Source organism: Lynx rufus, unplaced genomic scaffold (genome assembly GCF_022079265.1).
Source record: "Lynx rufus isolate CCGP_SWC_20201006 ecotype Redwood Valley unplaced genomic scaffold, mLynRuf1.p SCAF_4, whole genome shotgun sequence".
In the NCBI taxonomy this organism is placed as follows: domain Eukaryota; kingdom Metazoa; phylum Chordata; class Mammalia; order Carnivora; family Felidae; genus Lynx; species Lynx rufus.
Genome location: NW_025814856.1, coordinates 163511211 through 163528704, shown reverse-complemented (window position 1 = coordinate 163528704; position 17494 = coordinate 163511211). Strand labels below are relative to the sequence as shown.

Genomic DNA, 17494 nt, shown 5'->3' with positions numbered 1-17494 from the left:
ACACACATGTATCTGAAGTACCAGAAGAAGAAAAAAAGAGAATGAACAGAAGAAACATTTGAAGATAATGGTTCAGACGTTTCTAAAAACAAGGGAAGACACCAAGATACAGACCAAGAGTCCCAGAGAAGCTTGAGCAGGATAAATACAGAAACAAACAAATAAAAATCTAGGCACTTCATACTGAAACTGCTAAAACCCAAAGATAAAGAGGAAGACTTAAAAATAACTGGAGTATAAAAGGCACATTATATTAGAGGAATAAAGATTGTAATCACAGATGATTCCTTGTCAGAGCTTGCAACCCGAAAGACAATTGACTGACATCTTTATATTACTGAAAGAACAAAAGTGTCAGCCCAGAATTCTCTAAAAAATAAAAATAGCTTTCAAATATAAAGGTGAGCTAAAGGCTGCCTCACAGAAGCTGAGCGGATTCACTGTTGACTTACCTGTGCTACAAAAAAGATTGGAGGAATTCCCTCATCCAGAAGGAATGAAGGTGATACCAGACAGAAATCTGTATTTACCTAAAGAAATAAAAACCTCCAGAAATGGCAAAAAGGAAGATAATACAAAAGACATTTTGTAGCTTACATTTTATAGCTCTAAAAGATAATTGTCTAAAACAAAAATAGTAATAGTGTATTGAGGGACCTACAATGTATGTGAAAGTCAGGCATCACAACACCCAGGAGGCAGAAATTGTTAAGCACACTAGTGTAAGTTCCTTAAACGACATGTGAAGTGGTCTAATAGTATTTCCATGTAGATTGTGATGAATGGTCTAAACACCCCGGAATAAAAAGCAGGGACTGTAGGACTGGATTAAAAAGCAAGGCCAACCACATGCTATTTAAAAGAAAGTCACTATAAATATAACAAGTGCATTACTTTTTTATCGGTGCCTAACAAATGACCTCCAACTTAGCAACTTGAAACAACATACGCTTATTGGCTCCGTCTCTGGGGGTCTGGAGTCTAGGCAAGGCCTGACTGGGTCCTGTGCTCAGAGTTGCTTGAAGCTTCAGTCAAGGAGACAGCTGCTCAGTAGTGTCCTCTGTGGAGTTCAGGGTCTTTTTCCAAATTCATTCAAGTTGTTGGCAGCATTGAGTTGCTTGTGGTTATAGGACTGAGTTCCTCCTCCCAGAGGGTCACCCTGGCTGTCCCTCTTGATAGGCAGTTCTCAATACAGATATTCAACATGGATATTCTCTCCAGTGGGAGAATCTCTTGCTTTTAAATATTTTTTGATTAGGTCAAGCCCACCTGGTATAATCCCACCTCCTTTTTCCCCTAAAGTTTATTTATTATTTTGAGAAAGCCCGAGATAGCACAACGGGGGAGGGGCAGAGAGAGAAGGAGAGACAGAATCCCAAGCAGGCCTTCCACTGTCAGCATGGACCCCTACTCAGGGCTCAGACTCAGGAAACCATGAGATCATGACCTCAGGCAAAGGAAACCAATAGTCAGATGCTTGACCAACTGAGCCACCCAGGCACCTCATTAGCATTTTTTTGAAAGACACAGAGAAGGATACAAGAGGTGACTCTCCTCTCTCTGGCTCAGAGGAGAAAGTGCTGATCCCTCCACCTTCACCCCAGGGAAGCAGAAACTCTGCTGTGAGCCCTTCATAAATGATCTCATGAAAGACAGTGATTGATCTGTTTCAGAATGTGAGAATGTTAGGATAGTTCAGTAGACCGCTTTTTCCTATTATGTTTCATTTTTTTAAAAACATGAAACAGATGGTACTTTCTCCCTCTTAGCTTACTGGGGCCAGACGTGACCCACACTTTTGGTCCCTTATTCCATTCTGTATACACACCAAAGATATTCTTTCTGGCAGGTCCCAGCTGAGTCACCTTCTTGGACAGTAAATCTGGTTGTCAGATGGCCCCAGGATGTGCGACTAGCTCTGTTCCATTCAGGGAGAAGAATAAAGTTTTCCAACTTTGGGTTTTTGGCCCCTGCTCTGGTCTCCACTCCCTCTTTATTAGGGAGTCCTAGACTTTGGATAGAAATCTGGCTTTTTGCCTTATTTGATTTAGTTCTTTGCTTGTGTACTTGAGAATCTTGGAGAGGAGGAGTCTTCCGTATTCTGAATCTAGCTGGTAACATTTGGAACGAGGGAAATGCCTTGAATATATTTGAAATGACTTTGTCCCTTTCAAATGTGAGATTATTTGCGACTGGGCGGTCACTCTGAAGCTATGGTCCCAGACGAGCAGCATGGGCAACACCTGGGAACAACACAACCTGTAGGGAATGCAGATTCTCAAGCTCCACCCCGAGCCTACTGAGTCAGGCTTTGTACTTTAACAAGCCTTCCCGATGGCTCTGATACATGCTAATGCTTCACACAGTATAGAGAAAAACCTGAAGAAACAGCTTCTAGATAAAAAAAAAAAAAAAAAAAAAAAAGGATTTGTGAAAACATGACAGCCTTGTAATCCGGGGTGTTGGTGTTTCTTTACAAGGGATTGCCTATAGTCTATCACTTGTCCAATTTGCATGACAAAGCCCAGGGCTCCCTTGCTGCAAAATAGAATTTTATATAGTAGATATCCAGAAAATAGAAGCTGAGAACACTCTGTCTTCTTCTAGGGGAAAGAAAACAGAGAGGAAGAAAGAATAAACCAATTAGACATGTGTCCCAGATTCCACCTCTCCAGATTCAGAAAGCAAGAGATATATTGTCTTTTCCTCAGTTCATGGAGGAATGAAGAAGCATGAAGAATTGTATGAAAATTTGGTTGGGAGATTGTCAAGGGAATTCACCATGAGGGTGAGAACGAGGTAGCTGTGCAGTGTCTATGTTTAATTTTGCTACGTAGGCTGTTCCCCGTGTACTCCACACTGCTCCACAAGAAGCAATTGACTTAAAGTCTAAGGGACTCATTTCCATAAGCCTGCTCAAAACATTTTTCCTACAAAAGCAACTATTAACTCAAGAGGAATTAAAAATAGAATTAAAATCTCCCTATCTCATTGTCCTTTCTCACAAATCTGTATCAGAGAATTGGTGCTTAAGAAAATGTGCACACCAATGAGAAAGAATGAAATCTGGCCCTTTGTAGCAACATGGATGGAACTGGAGAGTGTGATGCTAAGTGAAATAAGCCATACAGAGAAAGGCAGATACCATATGTTTTCACTCTTATGTGGATCCTGAGAAACTTAACAGAAACCCATGGGGGAGGGGAAGGAAAAAAAAGAGGTTAGAGTGGGAGAGAGCCAAAACATAAGAGACTCTTAAAAACTGAGAACAAACTGAGGGTTGATGGGGTGTGGGAGGGAGGGGAGGGTCGGTGATGGGTATTGAAGAGGGCATCTTTTGGGATGAGCACTGGGTATTGTATGGAAACCAACTTGACAATAAATTTCATATATTAAAAAAAAGAGGGAAAAAATAAAAATAAAAAAATAAAACAGGTCTTTTGGAAACAGCCTAAAGATGGATCTTGTTTTCTTATTCATTCTGTTAGCCTATGTCTTTTGACTAGAGTATTTAGTCCATTAACATTTAGAGGGAGTACTGAAAGATATGAATTTATTGCCATTGTGTTGCCTGTAGAGTTTGAGTTTCTGGTGGTGTTCTCTGGTCTTTGTTGCTTTTGTCTTTTTTGCTTTGGTTCACCTTTTCTCCCCTGAAAGAGTCCCCCACACAATTTCGTTCCAGGCTGGTTAAGGGTCACAAACATCTATAGTTTTCCTGTGTCTGGGAAACACTTTATCTCTCTTTCTATTTTGAACAAACAGCCTTGCTGAATGAAGAGCTTTGGGCTGCTTATTTTTCCAGTTCAGCACATTGAATATATCCCGCCACTCCTTTCTGTCCTGCCAATTTCTGTGGATAGGTCTGCTGAGAACCTGATCTGGTTGCACTTGTAGGTTAAGGGCTTTTTTCCTTTGCTGCTTATATAATTCTTTCCTTGTCTTTTTATTTTGTGAATTTGAATATGAAATGACTTGTTGATAGTTGGTTTTCTTTGAATCTCATGGGAGTTCTCTGTGCTTCCTGGGTTTTGATGTCTGTCTTTCCTCAGGGTAGGAAAGTTTTCTGGTATGATTTCCTCACATAAACATTCTTCTCTGTGTTCTCTGTCTTCATTTTCTGGGACCCCTATTATTCAGATGTTGTTCCTTTTTACTGAGCCACCACGTTCTCTAAATCTTATATCATGCTCTTTTGCCTTAGTTTCCCTCTTTTTTTGCCTGCTTTATTAACCCCCATAAGTTTGTCCTCTGCATCATCGATTCCCTGCTCTGCTGCATCCATCCTTGCCACCGTGGCAGCCATATGAGATTGCATCTCATCTAGCATTTTTAATTTCATGATGGCAAATTTTACTTCTTTTATCTCCACAGAAAGGGAATCTATGCTTTTTTCAAACCCAGCTAATATTCATATTATCAGGACTCTAAATTCTGGTTCAGACATTTTGCTTATTTGTCGGGAGCATTTCCTCCTGTCCTTTCTTTTCAGTGAATTCCTTCATTTTGGAAGAAGTAAAGGAATTATTTTAAAAATTTAAAAATTTTAAACAACACACAAAAAAATCAAATGAAGGATGCTAGATCCTAAGTGTGTTTTGGTGTGGTTGTTGAAAGAAGCTTGACAGAGTAGAGAAAAAGGGAAAGAAGGGGGAAAAAAGGAAATAAAAAGTAGGAAAACATTTGATAATTAAAAACATGCAGCCTTCCTTTGTCTCCAGCATCCATCCACTCCCCACTTCTACACTGTCTGTGACCAAGCCATGAGGTGGCACCTCCCTTCTGAATTTCATCTCAGAAGGGGCTGTGTTTCCAAACCCCTCATTTCTGAGGTCCCTTAGTCTTGGACCGACTCCAACCCTCCGTGGGAGGGTCTTGCCAAGCAATGGCCAGGTGCTCGCCACCCCTGGGAACGTTCATGGGACCACCTGCTGCAGATGCCCAGAGGCTACAGCCAGGTACCAATGTGCCCCACAAGACTTTCGCCCAGTCATGTAGCAGCAGCGTCTCAGGGGTTGTGGTAAATCACAACACACATCTGGTGCCAGACTTCACTGCCCCATAATGCCTTTGTTCCAAAACCGACAAACAGCTGTTCTCCAGGGTCCACTGGGACACTTACCTGTGGGGAGGCCACACGACCTCTACCAAATGTTCTCTTAGCAGGGGAACCGCTTCTCCCCACGTGGCCCTCGGAGCCCTCCGACCTCGCTCCTGGGGATTCACCCTTCCCACCAGATCACCACCAGGTAGCGAAGTACAGAGTTGCCAACTCTGAGCTCCCTTGTTTATAGGGCCCGTCTTCTTAATGGTATTGAAAACCTACTTTCTCCTTTCTTGCTTTCTTGTTCAGTCCCTTTTGGGTGTTTCCACTCTTTCTCTTTCTCTACAGTTGCCTTTTGGGGGAGTGTTTTCCTGTATTCTACCCCCTGTTTCTGTCCTATCTCCACAAGCAAAAACAACTCCCTATCCTCCATGGCTTCTCTCTCCCCCAAATCACCTCTCGTGCTGTGTACCTGCCAAGTTCTCTGGCTCAGGTTATGCAGATTGTTATGTTGATCCTCAGATAAATTTTCTAGTGTGAAAAATGCTTTTGTGCTGATCCGGCTGAATTTCAGGAATGAGAGAAGCAGAAAACTTCCATGCTACTCCACCATCTTGGTCCCTTCTCCTGGGGAGAAGGGATTTTGAGGGATTGTGAGCTTCTTTGTGGTGTGCTTCCTTTATCCTCGAGATTAATTAAAAGTACAGTCTAAACTCATGGGTGTTTGGGGAAAACTGGGAGAGGTATATGTCCCTTTGGGCAAAATGGCTTTGAGCATGGACAAGCCAGTGTCAAGATGGAAGAGTGAGGAGAGTTGCCATAAGTCACATATGACCACCAGAACATATTGGTAGAACATGGAAATGTGCTTTGGGAAGCCTTCGCATGGATTATGTGAGAAGTACCAAATAGAAAACTAGACTCCCTCTCTCTCTGCCCCTCCCCCATTCATGCTCTGTCTCTCTCTGTCCCAAAAATAAATAAATGTTGAAAAAAAAAATTTAAAAAAAAAAAAGGGGGCGCCTGGGTGGCGCAGTCGGTTAAGCGTCCGACTTCAGCCAGGTCACGATCTCGCGGTCCGTGAGTTCGAGCCCCGCGTCGGGCTCTGGGCTGATGGCTCGGAGCCTGGAGCCTGTTTCCGATTCTGTGTCTCCTTCTCTCTCTGCCCCTCCCCCATTCATGCTCTGTCTCTCTCTGTCCCAAAAATAAATAAATGTTGAAAAAAAAATTTTTAAAAAAAAGAAAACTAGAAAACAGATAGAGACACCTCCTACTGTTATCCATATATTAAAGGGAATTTTTGCTCCAGGAAAACCAGAAAGGTCTCTAAAGCCTTGGTTACACATAATTTCTATCAGTGCATAATGAATGAATCCAACAAGAAGGTGGTGTTTGACTGGCAGAGGGGTTGAGAATGTGGCTGGGAATTTCCAAGGAAAAGGAGGAGAGATGTGTTGAGGGTAGACCAAGACTAGCTCTGAAATCATCTTGAACTGTTACCAAAAAGTGAAACTCACACCTGTAGTCTTAGAAGAAGTGGCAAACGTAGGGCACCTGGGTGGCTCAGTCCGTTGAGCATCCCACGCTCAGTTTCAGCTCAGGTCATGATCTCATGGTTTGTGGGTTTGAGCCCTGCATCAAGCTCTGCACTGATGTGTGGAGCCTGCTTGGGGTTCTCTCTATAACTGCCTCTCCCCTGCTCATGCCTCTAAATAAATAAATAAATAAATTTTAAATAAAATAATAAAGAAAAAGAAATATCAAAGGTATTTTCCAAGAAGAAGTGGACTGCAAATTTATGGAAATATGACAGAACAGAAAACTTTTATTATAATACCAACTAGCAAGCAGTTCAGCTGGGAGAGGGTGGTATGTGCAGTAAGTTATGAAGGTCTGAGGTGGTGGAGGTGAAGTGGCAACAGTTAGTTTCACATGAAAAGGAGAGAACTGGTTATTCAGCAAATATGTTGCATTGAAGTCTGTCAAAGAGTTGCTGTAGATATGTCTGAATACAGCAAACCGTTGTTGTCTTCTGTGTTGCATCTCCGTCTTTCAACTGCTCTTTCTGGCATTTCACTTAGTTGAGTTCTGAAGGGCCTGTTTTCCAGACAACTCTTTCTTCTTCAGTGGGCAGCTGATACGGAACAACTTGAGTCCCTCTGTAAAAGTGTAACTAAATAAATTTCCATTCATCTGGAAAGAATTCTATAAGCATCTCCATCATTAGACTACCTAACATGAAGAACCAATCTTTGTAACAAACCATATGGGTAAGGTGATTGCCATGTCCTAAAAGCAAAAATAAGTGAGTAGAAGCAACAAAGGGAGAGGATCCACCAATCTAGAAGGAATCTAGATTTCACTCGGGACAAATAGAGAAATTTTGGGGTCATCTTCTTAGAAGAGCATCAATACCTTCTACTCTGGAGTTCCACAAATTGAGAATGCGTCCCTCCCCTGGTAAGTCAATCAAACATCTACCAATCACCACCAGTGAATCTGATTATACCCCTTTGTCCTGAGAGTCTGAGAGACAGAATCGAGAGTGCTTCAAGGTTGGTGAATGAGTTCTGGGGTGAGGGGCTTGGCAGGGCCAGCGGAAAATGTGTAGCAAATAAGGAGATCTTCTCATTCAGGTTAATCTTCCATAAACAGGTGAGAGAAGATAGGAAAAACCATCTGCAGAGCTTTCATGATCAAGTCAACTATCTTATACTGATTCTCATCTCTGTGTTTTTGCAGCCTTACAGCATATAATGCCTCTTTCTCAGCCAATTCCCTCTCCATTTGTTCCATTTGTCTCTGCTGCTCCAGTTTATCCTCCAGCTTTCTGATTTTGTCTTCAAACTCCTTTCTTATCTGCACTCTCTCTCTCTCTAGCTCTGCTGTGTAAAATTCTTGCATTTCTTGCATTTGTTTCTGAATCTCGTTGTCAGCCTTTTGATACATCTTGTTAGTGTAGCATCTTCCTTCGTTCTCGGCCACAATGCGCTGGACCAGGGTGAGCAGCTGATTTCTCTGGGCCTCCTGCTCAGCTCCTGTCGCCCGATTGTTGAACACGCAGTAGCGATCACCAAACTTGCCCACCAACTCTCGGATATCTTTGGGTGCTTTCTGTAAGTAATCATGGAAATTGATGCCATCCAAGTCATCTTTCCGGGTGAATAAGAGAATCATGTATCTCCTAGCTCTGGGTCCAAACATTTGCAGGATCTTCTCCGTGGCCTTTCGCTCTTCCTGTGTGTACCGGCCCAGCGGGACCACCAGGAGCAGAGCATGAGGCCCTGGGGAGGTCAGGAAGATGCAGTGAGCAATCTCCTTGCAGGTGTCAGCATCCTGTACCTCGGTGTCGAAAATGCCAGGCGTATCCACGACCACAATTTCTCTTCCCTGCCACCTGCTGCTCCCTTTGTTACAGGTCTTGGTGACTGATGTTGCCGCAATGCTGGAACGAAACACTTTCTCTCCGAGGATGCTGTTGCCTGTGGCACTTTTCCCTGCTCCGGTCTTACCCACTAAGACAAGTCTCAGCTGTGAATCTCTGCCATCTTGGTTTCTAAGCCCTGGGACATCAGGAAACAAAAGCCACAGCATTAGGATGGTAATCCAGCTGCTTCTCCTGCATGGCCCCCCATTTCCCCTCACACATATCCCTCCTCTGTAGCCTCACGGCACCCCCCCCCCATAAGTGACTGCGGCACTCCCAGAACTCTATAGAGGGCCCTTCTAAAGAAGCCTATTCGAAGTGTATAGAAAGCCTGAAGTTCTCTTGCAATACTTGGGGAATGCCCAAGTACTTTCCAGATTTCCTGGAGCTTCTTACTCTTCCTTTTTGTAGCTAAGTAGCCCACAGAAGAGGAAACAAAATATTATAGTTTACAAAGAGAATTCGGAGCTGCTGCTGCTGGTAGCTATTCCTCATAAGAGCAATGCAGCAAGTAACACAAAATCTGATTTTGGGGCATCTCAGTGGGAGACTCCCTTCCCCATTTATATTCAAAATGAAACTTTGCTTCTTCCTATTAAGAAGCCAGCTGGGCAGGTTACACAAGCCAACCCATCCTTGCAGGGTACAAAAGGGATGCTTGTGTGGAAAGAGAAAGTGTCTTTTTCTATTTTCTGTGTGCAACCATTCTGTCAGGGATTGTTGACAGGAGAGAGAACAATAAAATTTACATTTAAAGTTAAAAACCTTAGCTTAGAGTCCAGTGAAGTTTTCATATTCTTAATTAAGACATTAAAGAGTTATAGACAGGAAATATCAACAGATCTCTAAAATTATTATAAAATCTCTTGATACATAAAAAATAAAAGAAACAGAGCCCCTGGGTGGCTCAGTCAGATGAGCATTGGACTCTTCATATTGGCTCAGGTTGTGATTCCAGGGTCGTGGGACTGAGTCCCACATCAGGCTGCACACTGAGCATGGAGTCTGCTTAAGATTCTCTCTCTCTATTCCTCTCTATCTCTCCCTCTTCCCCTGTCCCTCTCCCTCTTTCTCTCTTAAAAAAGTTGAGGGGCGCATGGGTGGTTCAGTCAGCTGAGTGCCCGACTTCAACTCCGGTCATGATCCCACTATTTATGGGTTCCAGCCCCCCATCGGGCTCTTTGTTCACAGTTCAGAGCCTGGAGCCTGCTTCAGTTTCTATGTCTCCCTCTCTCTCTGCCTGTCCTCTGCTCACTCTCTGTCTCTGTCTCTGTCTCTCTTTCTCTCTTTCTCTCAAAACTAAATAAACATTAAAAAAATTCTTTGGGGAGCCGCCTGGGTGGCTCAGTGGGTTAAGCGTCCGACTTCTTGAGGTCTATGAGTTTAAGCCCTGCACCAGGATCTGGGCTGACAGCTCAGAGTCCAGTGCCTGCTTCAAATACTGTGTCTTCCTCTCTCTCTCTCTGCTCCCACTCTGTCTCTCTGTCTCTCTCTGTCAAAAATGAATAAATATAAAAGAAATTTCTTAATGAAATAAAAATGGATACAGTTGAGAGCATCAGTAGAGTTATATTTTCTTAGCTTCACTAGATTAAGCGTTCTACTTCCTAGGAAGTTGACAGATAATACCAGCTCAGCACAGCAATTCTCACATTTTTCAGAATAACTGTGACTTCAGTTAAACAACAAATCATCTATACAACTGTTATGCATTTGTATTCAGTAATTCATTGCATACCTCCTTATGGTGTCTATACAGTCTCTGTCTTCAGGATTTGTTAAACACAGAACTCCCCACCACCACCACCACCCTATAGAACATAGGTGGAAATCACATTTGAAAGCCTGTACCTCTGAGGAGACAGACCCTGACAGCACAACCCTAAGTGAGGCTGATTCCTGCATGGGGAATCCTGTATTATGGTCATCCTTTTATGCTTGAACATAATGCATATGTTATCATACTCACAACATTAGAGACACTATTATAAACAGCATTTTATTTGTCAGAGACAGCAACAGCATTGATCCAGTCCCTTAGACCCAAAATCTAGCAACTGCCCTTGATTCTTCCCTTCCCTTCCCTTCCCTTCCCTTCCCTTCCCTTGCTTTCCCTTTCCTTTCCATATCAGCACATTCTCTGAGCTCCACCTGCAAATCTGTCTACTTTTCTCCCTCCACTTTGAAGGCCACCACACTAGCTCCCACTACCATCAGCATCCAGGCCTCCAGAGTCTCCCAGCTGTTCTCTCTGCTTCCATTTGGCCCCCTTCCATCTACTCTGTCAATTGGAATACTCCTTTAAACATGCCAGTGGAGCAGAGGAGAGATATTGCAGAAGCTCCCGCTCTGGGTTCCACAAAATCTGTAGTTGGTCTCCACCTCCTTCCGAGGATTAGCAAATCATCCCCAATGCAGAGTTCACACATGATAACCAGATCCCTGGCCTGAGACAGGTAGATTTCCAGAAACCGAGAACAATGAATACAGAATGGCTAAGATTATCAAAGGAAACATGTGGATGGGAGTTCAGATTATCATTTAGTTAGCATCCCTATGCAAGGCTCCAACTTTGGGACAGCCTGAGGGCATCTGCCTAGCGAGGAGGAGGGAAATCACGGGAGGAGAAACAGAAAGGGCGGAGAGAGTGGACAGGGTGGACAGGAAAGAAAGAGCAGAGGAAATGAAGAGGAGATCAGATAGACACAGGGGTGGAAACATTTTGCTCCAGCCGGATGAGGGCTGACTGTCAGCACAAGAGAACCCCTCTGCTCGCTGTCCTCCCCCACCCAGCCCGGGGGGACCCAAGCAGGATATCACCGATCTCACCGCAGCTGCTCCTGGGGCCACTGGGGCTGCAGTACGCATCGCTGTTGGGGGTTGCCATTGCAGTGTGAATTCCTGCCATAGAGAAACAGAACGTGTGGTTTTAGGGAGGTGGATGGTACTGGAAGCCTCAACCTCGTGTAGCCAACAGTTTCTTCTCTTCTGCACACTTGCCACTTGGTTTCCCTGCCCTATTTCCCAAGGCTTCTCTGCTCTCCACATTTGGGCTCATCTTCAGATTGTTCCCTTTTCTTCACACAATCATGCACTTCCGGTGGTCTGTTAGCACCCCTTCAGGGTGGCCTTCCCCTGGGATACTGAGGATTTACTGACAGACCCCTTCCACTCCCCTTAAGAAGCCAGACTTGCCTAAACAATGCATTCCTTGCTAATAAATTCCTTTCTTTGTCTTCTCTTTTAATGCCCTCTCCCTGCCTTTAAAGACCTTTCTTCTGTAGCTCAGTGGAGCACCCCTCAATTTGCAGGATAGGATGCTGCCTGATTCATGAATCTTCCATAAAACCAATTTTTTGGCTGAATTTTGTTTCATAACAAAATTACTGGAGCAGACTTTGACTAGGACGGGCTGAAAATGCTCGTTGTTCTGGACAAGCTCTTCTGATGGGAAGCCATCAAAACAAATATACAACACTGTGAGCAAGACAGACCCTTCTCTTCTAAGAAGAGTTCTTTCTTCATCCCTTAAGGACAGGGAATAGGAAAGAGCTTCTTGTAAAGCGAGAAGAGAAAGCACAGAATTTTTAAAAATCATTTTTGGACACAACGTTGGTGCTGGTGATGGGTGTTAGGGAGGGGGAGGATAACAGAAATAGGAAAACAAAAGGTATTTCGGTGTTTCATAAGGTCCTTCTTCTAGCTTGTGGGCTCTGTCTTCAGTCTGAAGTTCTGTGCTATGTATCCCAGCTCAGATGTCAGATCAAAAGACTGCACTTCTGGGGTGCTGACCTTGGGTGGCTGGGTTCTCCTACTGCCTAATGAACAGGCATCCATTGGTCCCCAGCTCCTTCCCAACTGCCGAGGGTCACCTGGAGTTGAGGGGCATCTCCCTCATCTTGCCTCCTAAAGGCATGGGGAAGTTCCTCTTCCCCAGCTCTGAGTGAGGCTCAGAAAGGGGCAGCCCTGAGCAGGCAGACAGCTGGGTAGCAGAGCCTCTGATCCTGACCTGCGTGATGGCTTTGGGGCAAGGGACAGTGACCTGTGCTTCTTCATCTCCCATCTGCTCCTCCCCATAGAGCTCATTCTGTCTGCTCACCCAAGTCTATCCCTGAAAACTTCAAGTTTATTTATACTTTCTATTAATAACGAGGGGAATAACATTTGTACAAGTATTCTGTGGGCAGCAAGCCCTGAAAGACAATTGATTTGTAGGGCTCAGCCCTCAAAACAGATTACAACCTAAAGTCAGAAAAAAACAGGAAAAAGGAACCAACAAGAAAGACACAGTCTGAAAGCATGTTTGCCCGGAGGTTTAAAATGTACGTCCGGGGGAGAGGTCCCCTTTCCATCAAAATCACACATTACCCTTTGTTCCCTCCCCCAAATACCCCTTTTCTCTTACCTGGAAAGTTTGGGTCCTGCTCCCTTCTCTAACTTTGAAGACAATGCTAAGCTAAGACGTTGAGAGAAAGGAGAGAGGATGTGAGAGGAGGAGCTGTACAAACTTGCTCATGCAAGAGACCTGCCCACTTCGTCATCTAGCCTCTCAGATAGAACTTCCTGTAACTAATGATTTCATTTTTGCAGTACAATAAGTTAGCCATTAACCACATGGGCTGTTGACAACATGAAGTGTGATGAGTGTGAAGGCAGAAGTGAATTTTTAATTTTATTTCACCTGAATTAATTTGTAAAGGTTTTATTTTTAAATAATCTCTCCACCCAATGTGGGGCTCATACTCACAACCCGGAGATCAAGAGTTGCATACTCCACTGACTGAGCCAGCCAAACACCTCTATTCGAACTAATTTAAAGTTAGACAACCACATCTGCCTTGTAGATACCATATTCATCCATGCAGACTCTACCAGGAAGGACAAAGTAAGGGTTATGCTGTGACATTCTGGAAAAACTGCTGAGTCAAAACTAGAGAGCTGCCAGCTCTGAAAAGCCTGTGTTCCCTGACCCCACATCTCAGCACAACAGGGGTCTTTCATACCAACGTCTGCACCTACTGCTTAGGTCTATATCAGTGTAGGCAGCCACTATGTCCTCTCCTTCCTCCCTGGGACTAGGGGAGAGTTGTTATTTCCAAGGTATTGTCTGGTTGAAGCCAGAGAGGGTAGCTTATCTTAACTAATTAGGATAGGTCCAAAGTTACCCTGTGAGATGGTGCTCAGACCATTTGCAATAGGCTAACCACTAACATCTGACTCTACCTGCCAGGAAAATGTAAACTGTGAGAGTATTGTCAACGGGGGGAGGGTGTCCCAGTTCCCTAGAGACACGGATCCCATTATTTTTTTTCTATATGTTAGTTTTCCAAGTATCTTTATTTTCTTTCTTTTTTTTTTTAATTAATTTTAAAGTGGTATGGTTGAGTGGCTCAGTCAGTTAAGCGTCTGACTTCAGTTAAGGTCATGATCTCACAGTTCCTGAGTTCGAGCCCCACATCAGGCTCTGTGCTGACAGCTCAGAGTCTCGAGTCTGCTTCGGATTCTGTGTCTCTCCCTCTTTGTATCTCTCCCACTTGCACTCCATCTCTCCTTTTAAAAAGTGAATAAACGTTAAAAAAGTTTTTAATTATTTGAAAAGTTTATATTTTGTTACTTGTTTTCTCAGTGCAGAGTCTGACACAGGGCTTGAACTCACAAACCATGAGATCATGACCTGGGCCCAAATCAACATTCCACATTTAACCCACTGAGCCACCCAGATGCCCCAACATGATTTACAATCATATAAAACTGGCCACAAGGTGTCACACTACCTGGGTCCGTGCCCTGTTACAATACGAATTTCTGTCTTTTCTCATCCACAGATGGAGTCTATTCCCTTGGAACTCAAGGCCTCAAAGGTTTTGCAGTTTGCCTTTTTACAATGTGAGCTCCTTTATGCATTTCTTGTTTCTGCTTTATAATTTGACACCTTTTTCAACCCATGCGTTCCTTCTCATGCATTTAAAAATATCTGTAACCCTCTACTAGAAATGACATAGTAAAGAGACGAGAGGATGATCCCTATGCACCTCACAGCTCAGTCCCTAGAAAGTCTGTAGTCTACCTTCCATGTTAATGTTACCAAGTTCCCACCCAGAACCTTCTCAACAGAACAAGCACGGTTGTTCTAAATTTACCTGTGCACAGCCACACTTCTTTCTTGTCTTCACCACAAGCATTTCCTGCCACATCTCCTTCTGTTTTGAGCACCTCACAGGATATAAGGCTAAAGTGCAAGGTCCTACCCAGACCTACCATGGAAGCTTAATTAAGGACTGGCTTGAGCTGAGTAAAATGACCAGTGCGGGCTGACCCTCTTGACTCTGACGTTCAGAGTCTTGACAATGGAGCTTTTAAATTTTTTTTAACGTTTATTTATTTTTGAGACAGAGAGAGGGCATGAACGGGGGAGGGTCAGAGAGAGAGGGAGACACAGAATCTGAAACAGTCTCCAGGCTCTGAGTGGTCAGCACAGAGCCCGACGTGGGGCTCGAACTCACGGACTGCGAGATCGTGACCTGAGCCGAAGTTGGCCGCCTAACCGACTGAGACACCCAGGTGCCCCCTGACAATGGAGCTTTTAAAAGCCCAAGCTGCTTATGGAAAACTTAATAGGTCCATTTATTACTGCTTATTTGAAATAATGACAACTGGTAATTTGAATTAGGATTTCTCTTTTTCCAAGTTGTGAATGGGCACAAATGATGCCATGTAAGTAACATCAAAGTAGTTTGCACATTCTCTCTCACTATATTTTATTTCTATTCAACAAGAGATCGGGTATCTCAAAGTCAAGATGGCAAACTGGCCATACACGAACCATTGTGGAAAATGGATTAATAGAAACTGTAGACAACAGACATCCTCTCTTTCTGCAAACCCTCAGGAACCCATGTCATGGAGGGCTTGGGTGTATGAGCATCGGTGACGAGAAGTCTCAACAGGTTTCTGGAAGGCAGAGAGAATGTAAGACCTGAAACCACAAAACTCCAAGGAGAAAACAAGCAGCGAGCTCCTTCACATTCATCTTGGTGATGAGTTTTTGAATCTGACACCAAAAGCAAAAGTAGGCAGGGGGGGACTACATCCAGCTACAAAGCTCCTGCAGAGCAAAGGAATCCTTCAACAGAATGAAAAGGCCAACCTACAGAATGGGAGAAAATCTTGGCAAATCATGTATCTGATAAGAGGCCCTGGGTCAGGGGGTCCACAGGCCACATGACCCCAGGGTAGGCTACAGAGGAGGCAGCCAACAACATCACCAGCGAAACCCTGTGGAAGTGGAGCTTCAGAAATTTCAGCTGCTGTGGACGGGGCTGTGTGCAGTGATTCCATGATCTTTTCATTCCCCCTAATTCAGAACCCCACACTACAGGGGCACCTAGGTGGCTCAGTCAGTTGAGCGTGCCACTTTGACCCAGGTCATTATCTCAGAGTTCACGAATTCGAGCCCCACATCTGGCTCTGTGCTGACAGCTCAGAGCCTGGAGCCTGCTTCAGATTCTGTGTCTCCCACTCTCTCTTCCTCTTCCCAGCTCACACTTTGTCTCTCTCTCTCAAAAATAAATGAAAACATTAAAAAGATATTTTTTAAAAAAATTTAAAAAGAACCTCACACTTCAAAGTATCTCTCCCCAAGTGTGCAATTAGAGGGTTCTTCTTGAAGACTTAGAACATCTTTAGAGGAAGCCCTCTGCCAGCCGCCCTGTAGGGTCCCCTTGGTGGGACAACCTGCCATGCTCTGTCACCTCAGATGGAGCCTATGTTTACAACCCCTCACTGGTTACATGGAACTCCTTTTCTAGCGATTTATACTTAAATATGGCATCAAATATATAGCAGGGAGAATAGACACTTGAGGAAAGATTACAAGATAAAAGGGAGCAGGAAGAGACAGAGACAAACAGAAAAAAATCACCCTTACCGGAGACATTAAGTCAGAAAACAAAACAGGCCAAAACTAACCAAACACATGAAAATAAACTTCTCTTTTAGGTATCTAGATTATCAATCCTCCCAGTGAAATCAACTAAAAGTACTGAAAAGTATTACATATATTTTCTTAAAACCATGGGTGAACAGGCAAGAAGATACGCTGTCTCACACCTGGAGCTAATGGAGGTGGAAACCCAGACCAGTCGGGGAGGAGAGCAGCCAGCTGGCACCGGAAGGATATTTTAGCAACCTTGAAACCTAACCTTCACTTCTCAAAGCCACCCTGACATAAAAATGAGAGTCAAGGCCAGATCTGATTGGAGCGGGGAGTCTGCTGGGGGATTTTCACCACAAACCCCACTGGGTCCCTCCCTCAGTGAGGGGTGACTCAGAAACCCGTGGCTTCTGCTGAGGGGGTCGGATGATAGGTTTGAAAAAGAAAAGGGCAGAAAGCAATTTAAAGAGGCAAAGATGCTTTAAGAGAGAAATCAGAAGAGGATAGGGGCAGAGGACATCTTCGAAATGATAATAGTTGAATTGTTTCTGCGCTGATTAAGTTCACCAATCCATACATTTGCAAACTCTAACAAATCACAAAGAAGATAATTAAGAAAGCATTCACACCGCAAACTGGTGCAGCTGCTCTGGAAAACAGTATGGAGATTCCTCAAAAAATTAAAAATAGAACTACCCTACGACCCAGCAATTGCACTAGTAGGTATTTATCCAAGGGATACAGGTGTGCTGTTTCAAAGAGACACATGCACCCCCAGGTTTATAACAGCACTATCAACAATAGTCAAAGTATGGAAAGAGTTCAAATGTTCATCAATGGATGAATGGATAAAGAAGATGTGGTATATATATATATATATAGAATGGAGTATTACTCAGTGATCAAAAAGAATGAAATCTTGCCATTTGCAACTACATGGATGGAACTAGAAGGTATTATGCTAGGTGAAATTAGTGAGTCAGAGAAAGACAAATATCATATGACTTCACTCTTATGAGGACTTTAAGATACAAAACAGATGAACACAATGGAACGGAAGCAAAAATAATATAAAAACGGTGCCCTCCCTTTT

The 17494-nt window shown here is 43.7% G+C and overlaps 1 protein-coding gene across 2 annotated transcripts in view; it reads right to left on the bottom strand.

Annotated features, from left to right (window-relative positions):
• The window catches only part of LOC124525068 (GTPase IMAP family member 7-like), a 190168-nt gene that overhangs the window by 157371 nt on the left and 15303 nt on the right, over positions 1-17494 (bottom strand). The window contains exons 1-3 of one of the 2 annotated variants that reach the window (XM_047097519.1): positions 12874-12976; positions 11298-11369; positions 6837-8604 (exon numbers count right to left, since the gene is read on the bottom strand). The exons of the other annotated variant lie outside the window; for it this stretch is intronic. Of the exons in view, the coding sequence (XP_046953475.1) occupies positions 7679-8604; positions 11298-11355 (984 nt within the window). The 5' untranslated portion in view covers positions 11356-11369; positions 12874-12976 and the 3' untranslated portion in view covers positions 6837-7678. Of the gene's footprint in view, positions 1-6836; positions 8605-11297; positions 11370-12873; positions 12977-17494 lie in introns of those variants that run through there. 2 annotated transcript variants of the gene reach the window in all.